This window comes from Hypoxylon trugodes, assembly GCF_022578975.1.
Source record: "Hypoxylon trugodes strain CBS 135444 unplaced genomic scaffold F4822scaffold_3, whole genome shotgun sequence".
In the NCBI taxonomy this organism is placed as follows: Eukaryota; Fungi; Ascomycota; class Sordariomycetes; order Xylariales; family Hypoxylaceae; genus Hypoxylon; species Hypoxylon trugodes.
The window spans coordinates 4,077,872-4,098,625 of NW_026250018.1; the positions used below are offsets into that span (position 1 = coordinate 4,077,872).

At 45.7% G+C, this 20,754-nt stretch overlaps 8 protein-coding genes across 8 annotated transcripts; 3 read left to right on the forward strand and 5 right to left on the reverse strand.

Moving 5' to 3' along the window:
• Positions 1–754: 754 nt before the first annotated feature.
• Positions 755–3,063, reverse strand: F4822DRAFT_442581 (glutamyl-tRNA synthetase; the record flags this gene model as incomplete). Its single annotated transcript, XM_051463005.1, has 2 exons — positions 755–2,618; positions 2,675–3,063. The coding sequence occupies 2 exons, from the start codon at positions 3,061–3,063 to the stop codon at positions 1,118–1,120; spliced, it is 1,890 nt and encodes a 629-aa protein (XP_051317486.1). The 3' UTR covers positions 755–1,117.
• A 351-nt stretch (positions 3,064–3,414) lies between these two features.
• On the forward strand, positions 3,415–4,554 carry F4822DRAFT_397530 (50S ribosomal protein L1). Its single transcript, XM_051457627.1, has 2 exons — positions 3,415–3,740; positions 3,814–4,554. The coding sequence occupies exons 1-2, from the start codon at positions 3,478–3,480 to the stop codon at positions 4,481–4,483; spliced, it is 933 nt and encodes a 310-aa protein (XP_051317487.1). The 5' UTR covers positions 3,415–3,477; the 3' UTR covers positions 4,484–4,554.
• F4822DRAFT_397531 (oligomeric golgi complex component, COG2-domain-containing protein) lies at positions 4,555–5,853 on the reverse strand. The gene has a single exon (XM_051457628.1). The coding sequence runs from the start codon at positions 5,498–5,500 to the stop codon at positions 4,631–4,633; it is 870 nt and encodes a 289-aa protein (XP_051317488.1). The 5' UTR covers positions 5,501–5,853; the 3' UTR covers positions 4,555–4,630.
• Positions 5,854–7,010: 1,157 nt separating this feature from the next.
• On the forward strand, positions 7,011–9,446 carry F4822DRAFT_193595 (uncharacterized protein). Its single transcript, XM_051453610.1, has one exon. The coding sequence runs from the start codon at positions 7,419–7,421 to the stop codon at positions 9,186–9,188; it is 1,770 nt and encodes a 589-aa protein (XP_051317489.1). The 5' UTR covers positions 7,011–7,418; the 3' UTR covers positions 9,189–9,446.
• Positions 9,447–10,092: 646 nt separating this feature from the next.
• Positions 10,093–10,439, reverse strand: F4822DRAFT_427574 (uncharacterized protein; the record flags this gene model as incomplete). Its single annotated transcript, XM_051460767.1, has 2 exons — positions 10,093–10,349; positions 10,406–10,439. The coding sequence occupies 2 exons, from the start codon at positions 10,437–10,439 to the stop codon at positions 10,093–10,095; spliced, it is 291 nt and encodes a 96-aa protein (XP_051317490.1).
• A 3,178-nt stretch (positions 10,440–13,617) lies between these two features.
• On the reverse strand, positions 13,618–17,466 carry F4822DRAFT_397539 (uncharacterized protein). The gene is made up of 2 exons (XM_051457629.1): positions 16,767–17,466; positions 13,618–16,472 (listed from the first exon to the last, which is right to left on the reverse strand). The coding sequence occupies exons 1-2, from the start codon at positions 16,990–16,992 to the stop codon at positions 14,044–14,046; spliced, it is 2,655 nt and encodes an 884-aa protein (XP_051317491.1). The 5' UTR covers positions 16,993–17,466; the 3' UTR covers positions 13,618–14,043.
• A 463-nt stretch (positions 17,467–17,929) lies between these two features.
• Positions 17,930–18,874, forward strand: F4822DRAFT_193702 (uncharacterized protein). The gene has a single exon (XM_051453611.1). The coding sequence runs from the start codon at positions 18,096–18,098 to the stop codon at positions 18,822–18,824; it is 729 nt and encodes a 242-aa protein (XP_051317492.1). The 5' UTR covers positions 17,930–18,095; the 3' UTR covers positions 18,825–18,874.
• Positions 18,875–18,987: 113 nt separating this feature from the next.
• F4822DRAFT_427577 (HET-domain-containing protein) lies at positions 18,988–20,700 on the reverse strand (the record flags this gene model as incomplete). Its single annotated transcript, XM_051460768.1, has 1 exon — positions 18,988–20,700. The coding sequence occupies one exon, from the start codon at positions 20,698–20,700 to the stop codon at positions 18,988–18,990; it is 1,713 nt and encodes a 570-aa protein (XP_051317493.1).
• Between the last annotated feature and the right edge of the window lie 54 nt (positions 20,701–20,754).

Genomic DNA, 20,754 nt, shown 5'->3' on the forward strand with positions numbered 1-20,754 from the left:
TGTTACGTCTAGATCATTCTTTGATCATGGATCAGGCCACAATACTCCAGCAGGCAGCTAAAGGTTTTGTCGAGATATAGATGGAGAAGAAAATACTGGTCATAACTATATCGCCTCTATAGTAATACTACCCACCTTACTTATGTTGCTGCTTATATTTTCTTTCTAACTTCGCATGATGGGTATGACTTGATCATCGCAGGCGCCTCGTACGAGTAGCTTTAAGTATTTGTTGTTGATGTTAATCGAACCAAATGAGGAGTCATCATATCATTGAATCCAGGAAGCCAGGTACATGCGGATTCTCCCGTTAGAAAATAAAGTATACTGAGCCGTTTGTGACAGATTCTATTACAACGAGCTAACACTGTGTTGGTATTGTTATTCTTGTGATTGTTTGTCTCAACGCCAACCTTCATAATCCAACAACAACCAGTCTAACTAATTCGGCCAAGGCAGCCTACCTACATAGGTACCTTTTTGCTGGCAGTGGACGACCCTCCTTTACGAACATACTGGCGTAAGCTGATCTCACAGTTCAAAGAAAACAACAAACCCTCATAATCAACACAACCCAATAATAACAGCTAGTTTGGAAGTTGAGCATTGAATGAGGCATTTTCTGTAAGTGACGTGGTTCAACTCAACTCAGCGTTGTTATTCGGACCCCAAGAAAAAGAAAGAAGATTCTAGATAACCTCAGGGGTGATCTGTTTGTTTGTCCTAGAAAATGGGTTATTAGTTGATTTATTTAGAACTTGGGCTGAATTATAATGCTACATTACTCGTGATTCGTTTTTTAGGGAAACAAAATGTTGGAATCAGGAACATGAGAGACTGCTGTATAATACAAGATCCTCATAATTTCCATATAAGGTAAGTACTAGCGGTATTAAGATCATGATCATGATCAACATGAAAATTCGAGTAATCCTGGTTGACGGTACTGCTCCTATTGATCTGAAGAAAAGCATTCGAGCTCGTAATGTGGCTTGTCTCGTAACGATATGTTTAGGCACAAATGTGGCAGCCATGTTTTAACTGAGTCTATTAGCAAGAACTTTTTGTATTATCCTCCAATTGTTAAGATCCCTTCAGGTCTCACGTAACATTTTATCTATTTGTTTTTACCAGTGGGAATACAGAACAAGACAACCTTCTTGTCGTCATCATCATTGTATCCTTTGTCTACACGGTAGTACCCTCTTCGTTCAAGCTGGATGATGTCGTCCTTCTTGAGTTTGGTTACACCCTCATCACAAAACGCTTCCTCCAACGTGGCCGTTACAGGGTTTAGGAATTTCTCCAAGTCATCCTCCTCCTCGAGTTTATCCTTGGTGATTAGGTAGTCGAAGTCCCAAAGTTCCGCGTCAACAAGCGTTTGTCCTTGCGTCGAGAGCCAAGTAACTTTCTTGTCTGTAGAACGGACATCTCCTTTCACGTTCAACTCGCAAGTGATGCTAGTGATAGGGTCACCGCTTGCAACAGCTCTCACAAAAGCATTGCCCCATTGCATCAGAGTAATCTCCTCACCATCCTTGAATGACTTGGCATCGGCCTGATCTAATATTAGTTCCTTACTGAAAGCCACTTTCTTCGTTCCAATGGAGGGATTCTTGGGGTGGAGGGGCTTCTCCTCGGTACGTGGCTCTGACGGTGCCTCATCTCCCATGATGGCTACTTTGACGTGGTCTTTCTTAAGAATGGCGGTGTGTCGTGGTGCAACTGGGTCAATTTCCTTCTTGTTCGTGGCCCAGAAACTAGCCCAATCCATAGATACAACATTTCTGGATGGACCCTGCTTTAAAATGAAATCACGAAGCGCGGGAATAGTCATGCCTCGTCTTCTGATACCCCGGATTGTAGGCATCCGTGGGTCATCCCAACCCCAAACTCGACCGGTATCAACGAGTTTTGCTAGCTTACGCTTAGACAGGAATGTTCGAATGAAGTTCATACGAGCAAAATCCCACATGTAAACTTGACGCAGTTTGAGTGTGTCAAGGAACCATTGGAATTGAGGGTTACGATCGGTATACTCAGTTGACCTCAGAGCATGTGTAACACCCTCTAAGCTATCGACGACAGGGCATGCAAGGTCATAGGTCGGGTACATTTTCCATTTAGTGCCGGTTCGGTGGTGAGGGTCATTAGGGTTGCATCGGTAGATGACGGGATCGCGCATGGCCTTGTTTGGGTTGTCGACGGAAATCTTGGCACGAATGCAGTTCTTCAACCCCTCCTCGGTACCATTCTTCATCTCGTCGAATATTCGCAAATTCTCCTCAACAGTACGATCTCGTCTCTTGGATGCAATTCCTTTTCCTCTCTCATCGCGCATTGTTTCTACGTCCGTGTCATCGGCATATGCGTTGGCACTCTTGATGAGAGAAAGGCAGGTATCGTAAAGGTGGTCGAAGTAGTCGGAGGTATACGTAACAACGTCGGGTTTGATTCCCATAAGAGCAAGATCCTCAATGATGGCATCCTGGTATTCCTCTTTCTCCTTGCTAGGGTTGGTATCGTCGAGTCGAAGTCGAAGCTTACCGTCGTAGGCTTGGTGGGCAAAGTAATCGCTGAGTAGGGCGGCTTTGGCGTGTCCAATATGAAGGTATCCCCTATTCAAGTTAGAAATATGCTCACGTTCATATCCTCTAGACTACGATATTCTTACGATGGCTCTGGTAGGAAACGAGTAACAACACCCTTGTCGGTCTCCTGTAGGGCTAAGTTGTAACTTGCTCCGGCTCGACTAGCTGCTTGGACCTTGGCCTTACGCGCCGAGTCGGCAGCCTTGACTTCAGTTTGAATCTCCGGGTGAGCTTGTTCGATATATGTAAACCATCGGTAGAGGTTTGCGTAAGATCCTTTGCGAACGAAAGATACGGCAACACGATTGCTCTTTATGGCGATCCAAATCTTGGAATCAATCTCGCTTAGTGTGTATCCGGCGAGATATGTTCGTAAGGTAAGATGTTTCTCAAGTCGGACGAGGTGGGGTTCGATGGACTTGAAATCCCCTCCTAGGGAGGTTGAGACGGCGACGAGCTCGTCAACCTTCATTTTGGGAATTGTATTGTGACTTGATGTTTATGTGAAATTCCCTAATGAATTAAATTTGGGGAAAATTTTAAGTAAAGATGGATAGTTACACTTGAGTGAGTCGACGGAGAGAGAGCGACCTCGTCCGTTTTGAGTCAACGAGCAGGCGACTGCTTTTTTTGTGGCGGGGTCACCCCACTGACGGCATTGTATTGAAATTGGGAAGCTGGCTGGTGGCGGGGTGCTGCCCGAAATACACTGATTAGATAAGAAGATAAGATAGGTGATTAATGTGGCCCATTATAGCTCAAATGTGGCTGGTTAATTGGAGATTTGAGGCTGAAAATATTAATCCATGTCCAAATTTATTCATTTCTCAAGTTTCGTCGTAGTCCATCGCAAAGCCACCACTATCGACGACTACTGAGAATCGCAATGGCTTCAGCAAACCAGTGTATTGCTTCGCTGGCGAGGCTAAGTCTATCAGTATCTAAGAGACCAGTCCAATCAACACTTCCTAGATTTCTAGCTCCCTCGATAGTCCAAACACGATGCAAGAGCGCCGGATCTACGGCTATGCAAAAGCGAGAACGAGACAAGGCCAAACTCAAGAAGAAGAAGAAACAGAATCGTCATAAGGAATATAAATATGCTACACCAAGCCAGGAGGAACGATATTCGATATGCGATGCCATGCGGTAAGTAATCCACTTGAAGATTGGGTCCTCTGTTCGTTTCGGCTATTTCTAACAGAAGGATGAATGAATATAGATATTTGCGAGCTTTCGAAGTTGGCCGCCCTCCATCCTCTGCAACCTATGAAGTCGCTTTAAAAATTAGAACACCTAAGAACAGTTTGGTTCTTCGAGATCGGATACGTCTACCCTACCCAATCAAGAACGACACTCGCATTGCTGTTATTTGCAAGGAAGGCAGTGGTTCTATGCACGATGCCCGTGCGATGGGTGCTGTTGCCTTTGGAGAAGAATCTCTATTCGAACTTATCAAGGCCAATCCGAACAAGCTGCCTTTTAACCGTCTGATTTGTCATGTCGACTGCGAACCTGCCCTCAAGAAAGCTGGTCTTGGTCGAATACTCGGTCCCAAAGGTTTGATGCCCAGTTTAAAGACCAATACCATAACAAAAAGTGTGGGGGCTATGATGCGTGACATGGCTGGTGCTGAGTCCTACAGGGAGAGGATTGGAGCTATCCGTATGCCTATTGGTAACATCCAATTTACTCCTAAGATGTTATCCGAGAATATCAAGGCGCTCGTGACGGCGGTGAGGGAAGGTACTATGAGGATGGAAGACAAAGTTAAGAAGGATTTGATCGAAGTTGTACTGAGCTCTACGAGTGGACCGGGTTTCAGCTTGAATGGTGCCTTCAATTCTACAGATGAGAAGGTCAAACCGGAGTATTTAAGCACGGCTATGTAAACATTCATATACCCGGGAAGCAAAGCAGTGTAAAAATTGTATCATATTTTATATAAGCAATACATATGTATATGCTTGGGTATCTTTACAAACACACTTCCACAACACGACGATCTATACCAAATGCCGAATAATATCCGTGTCAGGTTAATTGCTCTTCAACGTTTTGACCGCATCAGCATGAGCATCCAGTAGAGAATATATACTCATCAGTTTGAGTAATTTCGTTTGCCCTCTCACGCCCACTCTCTTAGCTTCCTTCAACGCCGCACCAAGGTCTAGGAGGATAGTATTTCGACATCTCGTCAACCTCTCCTCAGTTTTTCGTATGAAAGAAGTCTCTCTTCCGATGTCGTCAGCTAATTCGTCTATTATGACGTATTCGTTTGCCAGTTGGGTTAATTTTGCTGAACTGCTTCCCACAGCTCCATCCAGTTCGTCTTCATCTTTTTCATCTTCGTCACTATCATCGCTGTCTGGCCCTGTACTTCCAATCGCCAATCTTCCTTCGAGCGCAGATATTCTTTCGTCAAGTTCTAGCATCTTCCTCCCAGTCTCGATCTCCCCCCTCACGTCAACTAGGTCCTGATTGAGGCCGGAAACCCCAGATCCTCTTTCTTTTACCCGACCCTTAATCTCTTCTACAGCTCGTCGGAAGCCTAATAGTGCTACGCGAACATCCTCGACTTTTTCCTCGCCACCTTTTAACTCATCACCCAAGCTTAAAAAGCTAGTATAGTTCGAGTTTACTAGTTCTAGCAATTCGGTACTAATAGCAGCGCTGCGTTCTCTGAGGTCGGATCGCAGGTCTTCTAGAGTTTGATGACGATTCGCGAGGGATGAGAGATACTCGGCTGGATCAAAGTCGGGCGCAAGGAAGTCGGAGCGTGGAAGTGCGGTAGGAAATGGAAGCGGGACATCATCTTCGCCGTCCGAGGAAGAGGAAGAGGAGACAAGAGCAAAGCTGCGGGAACTTAATGGCCTAGTCGGCGATAATGCTGCTGAGAGGTGGGCCATTCCAGCTTTAGTTCCAAATGTCGCCGAATTGTTGGGTATGATTTGTTATTTGGTCTTGGCCCATCCGAATCGAAATGGTGTCGATTGGTTTCCCTAGTAGAGGTATAAGGTAACTAATATCCCTCGAATTACTGTATATGATGAATTGATTATCGTTCTTAAAGTGGAATCGCGAGAAGCAGTTAAGACGCTCTAAAGTCGGCGGCGTCAGATATGATGTACATGGCAGTACGTACACAGTTGACAGTTGACAGTTGAAAGTGCACATGTGTTTAACCTTAATACCTTAGATTAAAAAAGATTACGACACGGCGTTACACCGATGTTCACCTTACCCTGCTGACATAATTGGGTCCATCCCCACATTCACATACCAAGCAGCCATTGGAAGTGCTAAGTTAAGGTACTTATTTTAGTTTCTGGTGTTACACGCACGCGCAAGTAACGCTCCGGTACCGGTGTTTTAGAGGGGGGCTTTGAACTAGCGTACTAGCGCAGTGCAGAACAGAGCAAATTATTTCCCGGTCATACCCGAGTGACCAATTCAATTCTTAATGTTCTCACCAATTTTCAACCTAGCAGCTGTCTAGTGTATACACATCTCTCCCAAACCAACGATCTTTTAGTAACTGCCTACTAATTACTAACTACATATACATATATCTCCGTATGGATGTATGGATGTATGAATACTGAACGAGGGGGCAATTACAAACAAGGGGCGTTAAACCAAACAAAAGAACCGAATAAGTTCGGAATCCGACAGGTCCGAGCATGCAGAAGTGGATCGATACTTTGATTTTTTTTCCGCCGAGCCTATCCTATCTGGGGATCCATGTGATATTGTCGGCTCATCTGGGCGATGGGACTGCGGGCTACAGGGCCCTGGCATAATCTTATCAATCTGATCAGTGGGATCTCGAACCATCACCGTTCGTCGTCTTTTCCCTTCTTACCATACCAACCAACCCATACCCATCATTACGACCATTCACACTCATTCCTGTCCCTCCACTCCCCTACCTCCTACCTACCTACCTAGTACCTATTCACAGTACTCAACGAAGGTGGTACGTATTCTAATTGTCTGCATGACCCCCCAAAGTTTTTTCTTCAAACCCCCCACCACCCATACTCATTCAACACCAATCCGGAACAAGGAGGACAACTTGGAAGAGGGAATCGTCAATACTACATTAATCCTGGGTTGTGTAAATTGATTGACGAAGCCTACGTCTATTGATTGACCTTGTTCCATCTACCTAATTCGTTCATCCTTTAGTCACACTTTTCAATCGCTAGAACAAGAACAATTATAGTCGTTGGTTGTTCCGTTCTGATTGAAGCGAATAAACAGACACATTACACGACAAATCCCAACTCACCCCAAGACATAAGAGGCAATAAAATACATATCTACATCTACACAAAAAGCCCTAATTCGGACCCTGATGAACAAGCTCGGCCCGTTCCCACTTCAAGTTGATTTTCCTCTACCTACATACCTGCCACCCCCAAGTTTGCTTGGTTTAATCGGAGGGGAGGACCCTGAGCAATTCTCGTAATTGTTTTCCTTTTTTAATTTTCTTTTCTTTCTTCCCTTTGAACTGAGGGAAGAAAATCCCACACCAAAAAAAAGAAAATCAACTCATACATCATATCAAGGAGAAAAGAGAAGAGAGACAAATAATTTTCAACGGTCAAGAAGATCCTCTCCTGATAAACAAAACTACCTTACCTTCTTGGATTTCGTCACACGATTTCAGTATCGAGTTGCAGGTCTGCGGATCCCAAACCCGCGGAAAACCCAAGTCATCAACGCACACTGATGTCCGAGGTGCATTGCATCGCCGAGCTACACAGCGAATAGGATTCCTTGAATGGTTCTCCCACCTCTTTGCTCCAGAATCGGATCGTTATGGCTGCCCCTACTACCACCACAATTGCCACTACTATTCCTCTTCCTAATTTGAACGGCCACTCCAAACCGCAACCAACCAAACTCGCCATAACCCCTATCTCAGCTGCATCCTCCCCCGCCTCGGCTGCTTCGCCCATTTCCAGCGTATCTACACCCACATCAGCTCATCAACTTGCTATCAAACCTGTAGCCGCATTTCAGCAGGCTACCAATATGGCGTCTGCCGCCATCGGAAAAAATTCAATTACCAGCAAGGAATGGGTTGTACCTCCGAGGCCTAAGCCCGGTCGGAAGCCTGCCACAGACACTCCACCTACTAAGCGCAAGGCTCAAAACAGGGCTGCCCAGCGTGCATTCCGCGAACGAAGAGCCGCTCGGGTTGGCGAATTGGAGGAACAGCTAGATGATCAGAAGGAAGAGTACGAGCGGACACAGCAACAGTTACGAGATGAAGTATCGGGTTTAGATGCTGAGGTGCAGAATCTACGAAGCAGATGTGTTCACCTTGAGGAGTTACTAGAGAAGGAACGTGCCGAGCGCGCCAAAACAACAAACGAACTCGACGATTTACGACGACGATGGAGAGCCGAAGGCTCGAATACTTCTTCGAGGCATGGAAGTCTCACAGCTTATCAAGGACGAACCAACTTAACAAATCACTCTCAACATCCAACCCCTCGAGGAAGCGTCGCGAGCAATGCACCAGATCATCGTAACTCGACTACCGCCTTTTCGATCTCGCAGATTATTTCTCCTCCCGATTCATCAAATCTATCCGGAGGGCCCCGGGAGCCATCGACGGATCTCGCAGGATGCGGCAATTGTGAATCTACCGGACCATGTGCCTGTGTCGACGAGGTCCTTGCCAATACACCTGTTGGATGCGGTAAATGCACGATCGGAACCAAATGTGAGTGTCTCGAAGCTGTACTCAAAGCACCAGCTCCGAGTTCGGAATCCGAGCTGAAGCGAAAGCCATCATCAATATCCGTCATGGCACCTGAAGAGAAGAGGCAGAAGATACCCAACCCCTATCCTCACGAAGTCGACTTCACCGACATGTTTTCTAAGAAGAAAGTCGTGGCGCCGGCTCCGGAGCCAGCCTTGTATCAACCTGTTGCTCAGACCGCTATTGCTCCCCGAGATTCTTGTGGATTCTGTAAGGAGGGTACGTATTGTATGTGTGCCGAAGCCGCTGCACAAAGCCTTGCCCCAGTGTCCCAACAAGTACAGACTCCTCCCCCTTCAGAGAATGATGTGGGTCCCCTTTCCATGGAAGTCACATCGACCGGAGCCATCAAGTTGCCGAGTATCAACACGTTCAGTCGTACTGCAATTCCGACTGGCCGTCCCTCTGCTGGATGTGGCCCTAACGGACCTGGCACATGTGCTCAATGTCTGAAAGACCCTAAGTCAGGTCTTTTCTGTCGCAGTCTTGCAGCAAGCTTTGATCGTAACTCGGATAGGCCTGGCGGTGGCTGCTGCGGTGGATCTGGCGGCTCTGGATGTTGCAAATCCATGGAGGATGCAGCGGGACCAAGCAAGTCATCGAAGGATGTTAGTGTGTCATGTGCAGAAGCATACAAGACACTATCTAGCCATCGAAACTTTGACAAGGCATCGAGTGAGATAGGCACATGGCTTCCAAAGCTTAGAGCTACTCCCCAACAACATAATTCCCCGGCTAGACTCCCTATAGAGGTCGAGGCGGCTAGTATCATGGGCGTGTTGAGGGAATTTGATGTTCGGTTTGGAAGAGATGCTTGAATTTTCTACGAAAAATACCCAAAGAACGAGACAGGACCTAATCATGGTCTGAGCGGACGAAACGAGTATATAATGAGGCATGGCGTTGACGGATCACTGCATCCTATGGTGTTCAAGAAGGAGGGTGGCTACTATCTGATTCGATCAGTCATACAGGGAGTGGTCATTTGCATTGTTGCTGAGTAGCCATCGACAACTTCATAATAGTCGATGAAGAGGAGTTGTGGGGATCTGGTTCATCGCAATGATTTATTGATTAAGAGATGCCTTGATGGTTTTGCAAGGCTTTTCCAGACTCACATGTATTTATGTAAAGGGCACACCTAAAAGTAAGGTCATATCGAACTCTTTCGAGTTCCGAATACACCACTCGACCGGCGTTTTCTACCGGCTTGTTGTTTTATACCTAGGTAGTTTATTATACAGTATTTCCTAATGGTGATATACCTTAGGTGATTACTTGCAATAGCTACTATTCCCCACATTCACCAGCGTCTCTCCTGGTTCGTTCTTCGATGGTGAGTACTTTTATCATCCACTATTCATTCGTCCCTCTCGTCGCATCGCTACAGTCACTTCATCGCCGATCTTAATGTTATAAGTTGAATGTCAAATTTTATTGGAAACAGATGCAAAACGATGTAGGACAATCCTGTGTCCATTTCCCAACGAAGCCATCATTAGAGAAGGAGAGGTCTCTTTTCTCTTCTCTTTCCCAGAAATGCAAATGCAAATGCTAAACTCAAAGATGTAGCCGATGAAAATGACCGACCGATTCCATCACATGCGATCCGTGTCGCTCACTCGCTCGTTCGATGTCCATTTAATATATACATCCTTCCGATCGTGTCGCCACATAGCCTTAATTAAGGGCGGATATTGTCGTCGTCGATTATGGCGTGATTTAGTTGGAGCCGGTGCTGTTTGACGCGGCCTGGGCGGCACCACCGTCACCGAAGCCACAGCCTGCCTTGCCGGCTTGGTTCTGAGCGCCGAGGCCGGAGCACACACCGAAGTTCTGGCCGGTGACTACGGCGCAGCATGTTGATGCGCAGTCTGCTGAGCTGAGGCATTGGCCGCCGATGAATTGGACACCCTGGCCGTTACCGACGTTCTTGTCGCCGGCGGGGTCGGGGGTGATGGCTAGAGCTGGGATGGCAACTATGTACTGTCAGTGATATGTGATAGAGGGATAGGAGACGGCACTTGGGACTTACTAGCGAGGATAGCGGCAAAGGTGATGCGAACCATTTTGATTGATTGGTTTGATGAAGACTAAAGTCTAAAGCTGAAATGTTTCTTGCGAAGATGGGATGATAAAGTGGAAAGCTGAATTGTTGTTTGTTTGTCTGGGTTGTGAATCGCACTGACTGGAGATCATTCCGAGCGATCATGGAGAAGCTTAAGTACTTAAACAAACAGCAGCACATAGAAACAGGAATAATTCTGCCTCGCCTCATCATGTCCCTATTCTCGAAATATTCCTAGCCCCTGACATCGGGCCGTGAGGCTGAGCGCGGTGGTTTCTGGAACGCCTGCGGCCTCAGCTACCGGAACCCCCTTGTTTTGATACGTCGCATGTTCGTCCACGGGCCAATTCAAGATAACATGGGGAAGGTCGAATAAAATCAGACCCCGGAATTATTGATATTGTACCTTTACAGTATCAGGTGGTTGTTGCATCTTCAGAATTGTGTTTATAGTATCTAGCTGCTAATTCGAGATATCCCTATGATAGGGGGCGTTATTCTGAGGTTGAATTTGTGTTGGCTTGGCGCCGACAAGAATAGTGTACAGCAACACCCTTCGTAAGGAGAGCCATTTCAATTCGTAGGTGGCCATTATTAGAGCCTCCCTTCTATAGGGTAGTTGTTAACATCATAGAGATATTTCGGGCATTCTTCCTATTCTAGTTGAGGCTCGAGACCTGGAAACAACGCGCAAATGATGATCATCAGCCAACACCCCACAACTATCCTAAGCGACAATTCAAGGTCGTCGCAAACACAAGGAACATGTTATTGTAAAGGACCATCATACTAGATATCTAGATCCGAGATCCTATACTCCAATTATTGAGTAGATTTGAAGCGCCAAGCTACTCGCAGGAAGGTCTCAAGGCAATATTGTTGCCTTCCTTTCTTGAGGGGGATCTCGGTCCAGTAAGATACCGAAATGATTCCTTTGCAGGAGAGTTAATTTACGATAAACATTACCAACATCAGATGAAAGATGCGATGCTTCGATCGATTTTACCTGTTCATCTTATGAGCGTGTGGCGAAACGTTTGGAGCGAGGTTTCGGGAATGACAGAAAATCAATGCAAGTGATGATAGGATCATCACCGAGATCTTCATTACACCATCCTCTTGTCGATCATATATGTGGAAAATATTACAGACATCGTAGAAAAGAAGATTCACCTCAGGTTAGTAAATAAATAGGAAGGAGAATAATACGACGTCGGAAACTTGGATTGTTTAGAAGTTGTATCATCTACGATACCTTCAGGGGATCAACTTGAAACCGTTACGTTTTTGTATGGGGTTATTGAATTTGAACCAATCACATGTCTTAATATCCCCCCTTTTAGTACCCCATTAACTTATTTCTCAGCAGCGATATCCTTTACATCTCATGGCATTAGAGGTATAATAACTAGATGCAGACCCTGAATTCTGCCTTGGGGCTACATAAAGAGATTTCGTGTCTACGATATTTGGAGGTAATTTCTAAATTTCATGTTCAGGGATTTGTTCAGTTAACCCCACAATATCCATCGGGTTTCTTACAAGATACCGTTATTAGCCGGGTTTGCCGAATTCTTAGGGGAGCCGACATGGAATATCGATACATCCGTCATCATCAATAGGTAGTTCGTCGGAACACCTAAACAAACACGGATGAAGAATTACTTGAGCACGTACCACGCTAAAAACCCGAATACGCTCACTGAAGTTTTGGGTAGGGAATTAGACAACCGGATATTGGAGAACTTCACTTGTGCTACACTCCATCTCGCAGCCTCCGAATTCCTTTTATCTATCCGAATGTAAGGGATATGTGATCGAATGATTATATCAAAAAGGAGTGATATCTTCCGGCGGATGATTCTTATAAATTACGTCATTCTAAATAAAACTTACCAAGTCTTATTGTGTTAGGATCAAATGTGTCGGAAGAGAGCTCTCTTAGACATATGCAGCGTACGAGTCTCAAAGCAGAAGATAGCCAATGATAATGGAAGGATGCATATACTCAAGTCGCTATTGTTTTTGAGTGTGGCATATCTCTAGCAATATTCCAATATTTCTTTTTCTTGAGCACCCTTCCTATTGATGTATCATATGTTATTGTCTCTTTATGTACCTACAGGAGTTTCAAAAAGTCCGAGTTGCCAAGACGAGTCTTACTTCCCCATTAAGCTTGCCACATGCCGACACGTGGGCGTGAGGATCGTTTCTGACCACGGATACAATCAAGGCTACATCTGTGTGTATACAATCATCTTTGGGCATAACTAAGTACGAGAAAATTAGAATAACGAGATCTAGTAGCTTATTTCACGAGAAGATGATACCGGTACTAGGGCGAGGAAAGTCTACCTCGGTAGACCAGGAAAAGAAAAACGTTGTCGTAAGACATTGAGCTCTGTCTCAGTGTCCTGGTTGGAGCTAATAAAGCACGCCACAATCTTACTTATGCAGGATCCATCTTCCTTTGCCCGCGTCGGCACTGGGGATTTTGCTTGAAAGACAAGATCTACCGTACGCCACGTTGAATCCTTTTCCGAGGGTACCCTCATATTATAGGCCCCGAATCCATAATACCTGCCCTTCACGTATCCTCGCCGGCGAGTTTCGTATGGAACAATACTAAGGGCTGAGACTGTCTAGCTTCTCTTTGTCAGAATATTTAAACATCTTATCCGTAAGAATGCATCCCCCGCACGCAGGATCTCAGTGTAAGCCTTAGGTACGCTTCGCATAGGCTAGAAGTCTGTCGCGGGATATTCAATACCGATAAAGTCCTAAAGAAACAGGCAGCTCAGAAGAACAATATCCCGATTCCTTCATGATGTAGACCATGCTTTTACAACTTTCTCGCAAACGCCTCTACCACACCCGATGACAATGCTGACAGCATATTTACTCTTAGCCGCGTATCCTTTCCATATATAGCTGAAGGCTTGATAATAGACCTGCGGGCGTTCTTAGCGTACCTAGGATGGGCGGTGTACAGCCGTGACCTTCCAGCTCTCAGGGGGTAAGCCATGGATTAGGGTCCGGCGCCAGCAGAATAGGTGAGTTCCTGGCTGTATTTCTGCCTATGTAAGTAAATTTAATCATTTGTATTACTTACGCAGAGAACCATGAACGTGGGGGGAAATGAGGCCTCGTTCTTCCATGGAAGCAAGGGGAAAGGCAAGTCAGATAAGAACTCAATCTCATTATTGTTAGTCTTATAATCGCTAGATATCTATTAAATGTACCCTGTCCTTCTCTATGTGATTATATATGGCTGCATGTTTGTACAACTTCAATGGTCTCATTCACCCGGTGCAGATCAACGGATCGGGATGTCGAAATAATTCATATTCTCCGAAGAGAATTGGTATCATGCTAAGAAAGCCGCCCTGACATGTATTCCTCGTAGCTGAGCTAGCCTATTTCCAACTCCTCGAAATTAACCTTCTAGACAACACTGCAAGTGACAAAGGCCGGTAATACACGGCCATAATGAATAATTCCCATCCCCCCTATATCACAATTAATTCATAAATGCATCTCATCCCGTGTTCATTATAATGCATGATGCATGTCAGACAAAAAGCAAAGCCGGGGAAGTCCCGCGCTCAAGCCTCGCCATGATACAGCATATGTTTACACATATCTAAACGAGTACATGCTTCCTTGAGTAATTCAGAAGGTGATTCAGATGTAAGGGCGCCAATAGCATCCAGTAAGTTTGGTAATCCGTCTTGAAGATTTGCAGTAACGTCAAGCTCCGATAATTTCGTGACTCTGGAAAGGTAATCGAAGAATCCGGTTGTGCTGCGCTGTATCTGTTGCGGTAATGGCCGAAGTGTATTGGTTTGATCTCTTGATTGAGTAAGTGCGCGTACAAAGGACCAAATACTCAAAGTGGCGTAGTACATAATCCATGGCCGATGAGGATCGGGATCTCGCCGGCATGAATATTGTAACCCATACGTGTCAATGACGTTATTCGTATAGCCATTGCTTTTCTTTTGTCGAGGGTCTACTAGTATACGGTCAAGGAGTCTGAAGGCGTGAAGAATTGCATGTCGTGTAGTAAGTTGAGTTGACCATAGAGACATTCGTGTTACCACATTGGTATAATCGCGTGTAGAAACCTTGCGACCAAGTAATCGTTTCGCTCCTGAGTAGACTTGACAGTCGACAATATCAATGTACAGGCTAATATGAGCGAGGTGGTATAGCACAGATGCACTCTGAATGAGACCATTAGAATGTGATTGTGGTCCAGATCCATCTGTGTCTGCATCGCTTGAACCGATTGCTGAGTCAAAGCTGGTCTTCCAGTCGTCAAATGCTTTTAGTAGCATATTGCACCATTTATCTCGAGTATCAGACGAGTTGGTTCCCAGCTCCAGCCATTTCAGATGTGTATCTCGATGCCTCAAATGCCATCCAACACTTAAAAGTCCACACATGATGATCATGCGCCCGAATGCATGTGTTTGTACCTCTTGCCCATGGATAGCACGTTTTAGTCCATCCAAAAATGAAACAGGCTTAACTCCGTATAATCTGAAATTCGAATCGTGATGCCGAACTATCTCAGGACTCGAAGCGGACCATAAAGATTCGTCGCATGGTAGAGGTAGTCGAACTTCGTGAGGGGCCATATCGGCTGCGTGTCCAAACATTGCGGCATGAATAATATCCATCATAAATGCTGCAAAGACAACTCTGTGCATTGATTCCGTCCTGGCCCATTTTACCCACCACGTTCTTGCATCTGATGTTGCTGGATGCTCTGATCCGTTTTGTTCGTCGGAAGGTGATTCGGCCCCAGCGCCCCCAATTAAGGGACTGCCTCGTCTAAGGAGGGTCAGTGTTACGGAGTGGTAGACATGCGCTCTCTCGTGAAGGTTCCTAGATGAGTACATCTTTTCGTAAAATTCCAGCAATAGAAGGGCTTGAGCAACCCAAAGATCCACGGGAGGGGATGCTTCATCAGCAGTCAGAATTTCAAAACGGACATTCGAGATGATTAAGTCGGCAAATGCTTTGTACTCAAGTAGCTCTCCTGTAGCTTCGCGGCTGTAAATCTGAGCAGCACCTAATGCGATCATAACCATGAGAAGGAAGATTGAGCACTGAGCAGAAGAGAACGTCGGTTGGTGAACGATGGGCAACCTTGGCGATACAAAATCCCAGTAGTGTCGCATACAGTCTCGTAAAAATTCGAGGCTCAGTCCGGGTGTATCTTCGCCATTATCGTGCATAAGGTTGGCCAATTTCGAGTCGAATCTATTCTGTTTCTGATGGAATAACTGTACGTATCGCAAGACTTCTTGGCGACGATACTCGGAAATAAGCTCGTCAGGCATATCGGGATGTCGTGGAGGCGTAAGGTCAAGCTGAGATCGACTAGTGAGAGATTCGTGATCGTAGTGAATGTTATTATTGAAGGGTGACTCAAGACCACCTTCAAGGAAAGGAATACTCGTGAAGCTGAAGTCTCGGTAGGTATGTTGAGGGTCAAAGAGCCAAACACTAAAGTTCTCGTGAACCTCTAATCCGTCGGTATTAGCTGCGACGGGGACATTGTGGTAAGGTACGAAGGTGGAGTGTTCGTGCATAGATGGCTGCTCACGGCCATAGAAGCTAGGCTTTTGGCGGATGATATTAACGCCATCCATGGAAGATGTCCACGGCACAGTATGCGCAAGTGGGCTTTGTTGTGTCGCCATTGGAGGTGGCAACGGCGGAGGTTGAGGTTGAACCGGGGAATCAGAAGACAACAGTACAGCGGCGTTACGAGGCGCACTCGCGGGCTGCTGTGGAAATGTTGCTGACCGTGGAGGACCAGTGGCGTTGGTAGCGATGCTTGGCGAAGGCATCACGGGAATTTCTTGAGCCGTCTCCTTGGTAGGGATACTGAAGCTACTTGTCCGGTTCCTCGGGATATATGAGGCGGAATGGCGTTTTTTGTGGCGTGCTAAGAGGTCGGGCCTCACAAACGTCTGGTTACAATCCGGTACATCACAAGTATAGATGGTCTTGGGATCATCTTAGATCTAGGTTAGCATCATAGCAATTGTTCCCGTCCCATATAGACCCACAAGGAGAAGATGATGATCCCGGTGAATCGGTGAATCGGTGAATGGGGGTACTAGTTAATGAAAGAATGGGGGAACAACCAGGGGAGGGGAAACGGTAAAGAATGAAGATGATCTACGTTTCCGATTATAGGTAGTATAGAGTATAGATAGTATAGGTCGTATAGGTAGTACATAGAAGGGATAATAGAAGAAAGGGAAGAATAGAAAATAGAAAATAGAAAATAGAAAAGTCTTAGCCTTACGATTTAATTGATGCCTTTGAAGATGTTCAGCCCTTGAGTAAATCTTGTCACAACCAGGCCATTCGCACGTAAATCTCCGTGGCGCACCTTTTCGACTTGCGCGTTTGTAGGAACCGGCAGCGCCACCGACACCGACACCGACACCGCTACCACCATTACTACCATTTCCATTACTTGCCCCTCCATTTACTCCTCCTGCTCCTAGTGATTGTTGCTGAGACGCCATTTAACCGCGACATCGCTCGTTCAAATCAGTCCATAGTAGTAATGTACCGTATCAAATACGTATACGCATATACAAAAAGGGAACAGAGGTCATTGAAAGCGAACATTCAATCAAGGTATGACTTGCATACGCGCCGAGCCGTGTTCCCGCGATCCCGAATAAGGGGTGGTGAATTAAAAGGGACAATCCAGAATCCAGACTTGGATAGACAATAACACTAAAAACTAAAAAGAAAGGGAAAAGGAAACCGGCGAAGCGGAGTCGAATAAAAATAAACCGATTAACTTTTTCGATTAGTCTAAAAGTGTTGATGGGGGTCCCGGTTGTCCTTTCTCAATAGATGTAGGGGAACTGCTTTAGGTAGATGCAAGTACAGGTATAGGTAGCCGGAGGAATATGATTAGGGGAAAAGAACAAAGAACGAGAACTGCGCGACATTCTTTTTTCTTTCACTCAGCTCGGGACGGCCCGGACGGCCGAGATGGGAATATTCGCCAAGACTTTCTCAACGTGGGGGTTAACCTTGCGGAGTTTAGCGTGGGGGGATTTCTTTCTTTTTCCCTGCTAATTATCCGGGGTAACTCACCACTACACTACAAAACCACCTATAAGATTTCTCCCCTATGTAAGACGTGGGGGCTTAATTCCTCGAGTCTTCCTCCGTCGCCCTACCTAGTAGTTGGAGTATACATACATAACCGAACATACCATCGTTATAATCTCAACAAAAGCGAGTCGATATCTTCCTCTTTGTCCTTGTCTTTGCTATTGAGCACATGCGTATGAAATAAAGAAGTACTCGTGAGTACGAGATCCGGGATGTCGCGAGATAGTCCCCAGGTAGGGCTACTTTAATACTTGCAACCCCAGAATCTTAGTATGCGATATAGTATGTTATATACAAAGAACACTTTCAACTCTTGGCGTAAAAGCGTCGCTTTCAAGCCTTCTATTAAAATTAAAAACTGGACTGATCTCATCAATTTGAAAATATGTAGACAATGCTCGATTTTCGAGTCGTATAAAAAGCTTGTACAAACCAGAAAGAATCACCGCAACATCAAACAAATATCGTTCTAGCTCAACTATCTATCAAGTATCTAATGATATTGTACTACGGCTCAGTCGTCTTGCTGATCCTAGCCATAATTGCGTACAACTTTAAGACATCATTATTGGCCTACATCCAAAACACACCAGTTCAAAATTTAGAAAATAGACGTACCGGCTTGGCACTCAAGGAATGCGTAAACGACAATGACAGCCTAGCAAAACTATGGCGGGAGTCTAACGGGACTGCTGTTATCTTTGCTTCAATCGATGTACATACTTGGGATGTAGATCAAAGGAGGATTACTGATATAAGAGTTTCGACTTGGTGTCCTAGTACTAATCACGAATCCGATATAGACAGTTACCATTGGCAAATCGAAGACAACATGGCCCTCAAGAACCGAAACACAGTAAATAATCCCAATATATTTGCTTTTCGCGCCACTGAGGTGATTAGGCAAACACAGATATCGCCGACTATGGATAGTGTTTTCAAGCCACTAACTACTCGATTTACGAAAACCATTATCGTTGGACATAATATTTACCGCACTGTCGCATTGCTTGAAAATCATTGGAAGCCTCCGGCTGCTGCAGAGTTTCTTGATACCCAGAGGATATGGCAGTTCCAGCATCGGCGACTGGACGCTGTCACGCTTGAAAAGGCCCTCCAAACGTCCCCCGAAGCTAGTTATGATAAAGCTCTATTTAACAATGCTGGGAATGACGCACAGTTCATACTCCGCCTGCTTCAAGCACAAAGTTGTTTTCCTCGATGACCCGGTAAATTGAATGAATTGATGTCGAAAATTTGGTATTAGCTATATAAGTAATCTTTAGCTGGAAAATCAAATACCTACATACCTAGGTAGTTATCAATTTATATAAGAATTGGGGAAGAATTTGTATCTGCTGAAGTACGGTATTGGCTGAGAAACGGCGTTATGTAGACTCTGGTTTACCTTTGAGGATAATATCAACTACAAGTTCCTGTCGTCCAAATAAATCCTTCAAAGGATGGCTCTCAAATAAGAGAGCTAGGCTGTCTTTGTACTTATAGCATGGGTTAAGGGATGCCCCATGAGCTCGTTCCAATTTTTCGTGAAGTGAATGCAGATTTGCAACGTTATTGCAACATTGGGACTGTTGCGAATGACCATGCTCCTCAAAAAAGCAATTCCACTCAACACTAGAAGCCATCTGGCAAGTCACTTTTAGTTGTGGATTTAAGATTATTGTATGCAACCATGTTCGCGGTGACTCATTCTTGTCCCACAATACCGAAATAATTATGGAAAGATTGCCGCACGATATGAGCTGGTGCGAGGCTGTGCCAGGCCCCCGACGCTTCAATTGAACAATGAAAATGTCGCCTAAAGGATATACTTCCGTTAAAGCGTGTCTATTGGGCGCCGTATTTCCTGCCGCAATAGCGATGTGCAACCCAGATGGCGAATCCGATGAACGATCTCGCATAATCTGGGTAGAGGGTTGGAGAGGTTGGGCGTTGCGGGCTTGGGTTGAATCCATAGTTAGAAATAATCCAGTGGGTATCGGCCGTTCCAAAGTTATATACGACCTTCCAAAGAACACTTTCGAGGACGGATAATGAGCCCGAGCATAAGTATGATGATTAAGAAGATAGAGGGGTATCCAAATTCGGAAGGGTCTATGAAGTTTGATTTTACCTGGTGGTTTGGGATGGGGAGCTTCGCGGTATAGTTGTTTTGTGCAATTCAACCCCACTAAGACCAGCCTCCTAACGAGTGTTTGGACTAGAGCAAGGTTCATCGATAACCCTAAGTTTGTGACGGAGTAGGGATTGTGATCGTATTTGTGGTCCTTGACGATTGAGCCACAGAAACGGAATTCAGCAGGAGATGGTGCGAATGCACTCGTCCAAGGATGGGGGTCTGAGCATGGTAAATCCCATGCGAGGATGCTTTGGTCATTAGAAACCTCGATAATTTCTCGCTGCAATCTGGTGAACGCTTTCTGGCCTTCACCATATAGTAGAGGCATATTAATATCGAAGATACCGAGTAGACAGTACGCAATATCCTCCGAGCGTGTCGTCCGGCGATCCGCGGCCCATGACATCTGTTGCGCGATTGAATAATCATAAATTGTGGAACGGTTATTCAAAACCCCAAGGTGAATCCTAGTGTTGCCCGAGATCATTTCCGCCAACCCGGCGCGATCCCCAAGCACCGTCCACCTGTAGTCATAGAACATAACCGTCTTCGGCGCAAGCAACTCCTGCAACGTCCACCCCCTCGTGAACCAACGGCTCTTCGCAAACGTCCCCGTCTTCGCCTCGACATCTGCAAGATACGCGTAGCATACATGCGAATCTCGGTACCAAGCGAACATGCTATTGATAGCCTCACTCAGCTCAGCCTCGCTACGCTTATCAATGCAGTTGGTATCACACCAAAGGTACTGTAAACCATCGGCTCGGGCGCGACGACAAGCCCCGATGATCTTGGCGTAGCCCTCTTTGCGCTGGATAGCTTTATCGGTGGTGCGGCGCTCCCATTCTTGGAATGTGACTTCCTTGTTGCCGTCCCATGTGTGGGAGAGGATGGCATAGCTTGGTGTGGATTCGCCGAAGAACTCCTTGAGCTCGAGAGTGTTGACGTCGATGAGGCGCATGGTGATTGTTGGAAGTGCAGAAATGAACAGAGAGGTGGTGATGACTATAGCGAC

What these genes read in the sequence shown, in the direction of transcription:
- F4822DRAFT_397539 (XM_051457629.1), bottom strand. Translation starts at nt 16,992, where the DNA reads ATGGCGTCTCAGCAACAATCACTAGGAGCAGGAGGAGTAAATGGAGGG. An exon ending in TCAAAGGCATCAATTAAATC is followed by an intron (nt 16,473 to 16,766) that starts GTAAGGCTAAGA and finishes CCTAGATCTAAG; the next exon opens with ATGATCCCAAGACCATCTAT.
- F4822DRAFT_193702 (XM_051453611.1), top strand. Translation starts at nt 18,096, where the DNA reads ATGATATTGTACTACGGCTCAGTCGTCTTGCTGATCCTAGCCATAATT.
- F4822DRAFT_193595 (XM_051453610.1), top strand. Translation starts at nt 7,419, where the DNA reads ATGGCTGCCCCTACTACCACCACAATTGCCACTACTATTCCTCTTCCT.
- F4822DRAFT_397530 (XM_051457627.1), top strand. Translation starts at nt 3,478, where the DNA reads ATGGCTTCAGCAAACCAGTGTATTGCTTCGCTGGCGAGGCTAAGTCTA. An exon ending in TCGATATGCGATGCCATGCG is followed by an intron (nt 3,741 to 3,813) that starts GTAAGTAATCCA and finishes GAATGAATATAG; the next exon opens with ATATTTGCGAGCTTTCGAAG.
- F4822DRAFT_397531 (XM_051457628.1), bottom strand. Translation starts at nt 5,500, where the DNA reads ATGGCCCACCTCTCAGCAGCATTATCGCCGACTAGGCCATTAAGTTCC.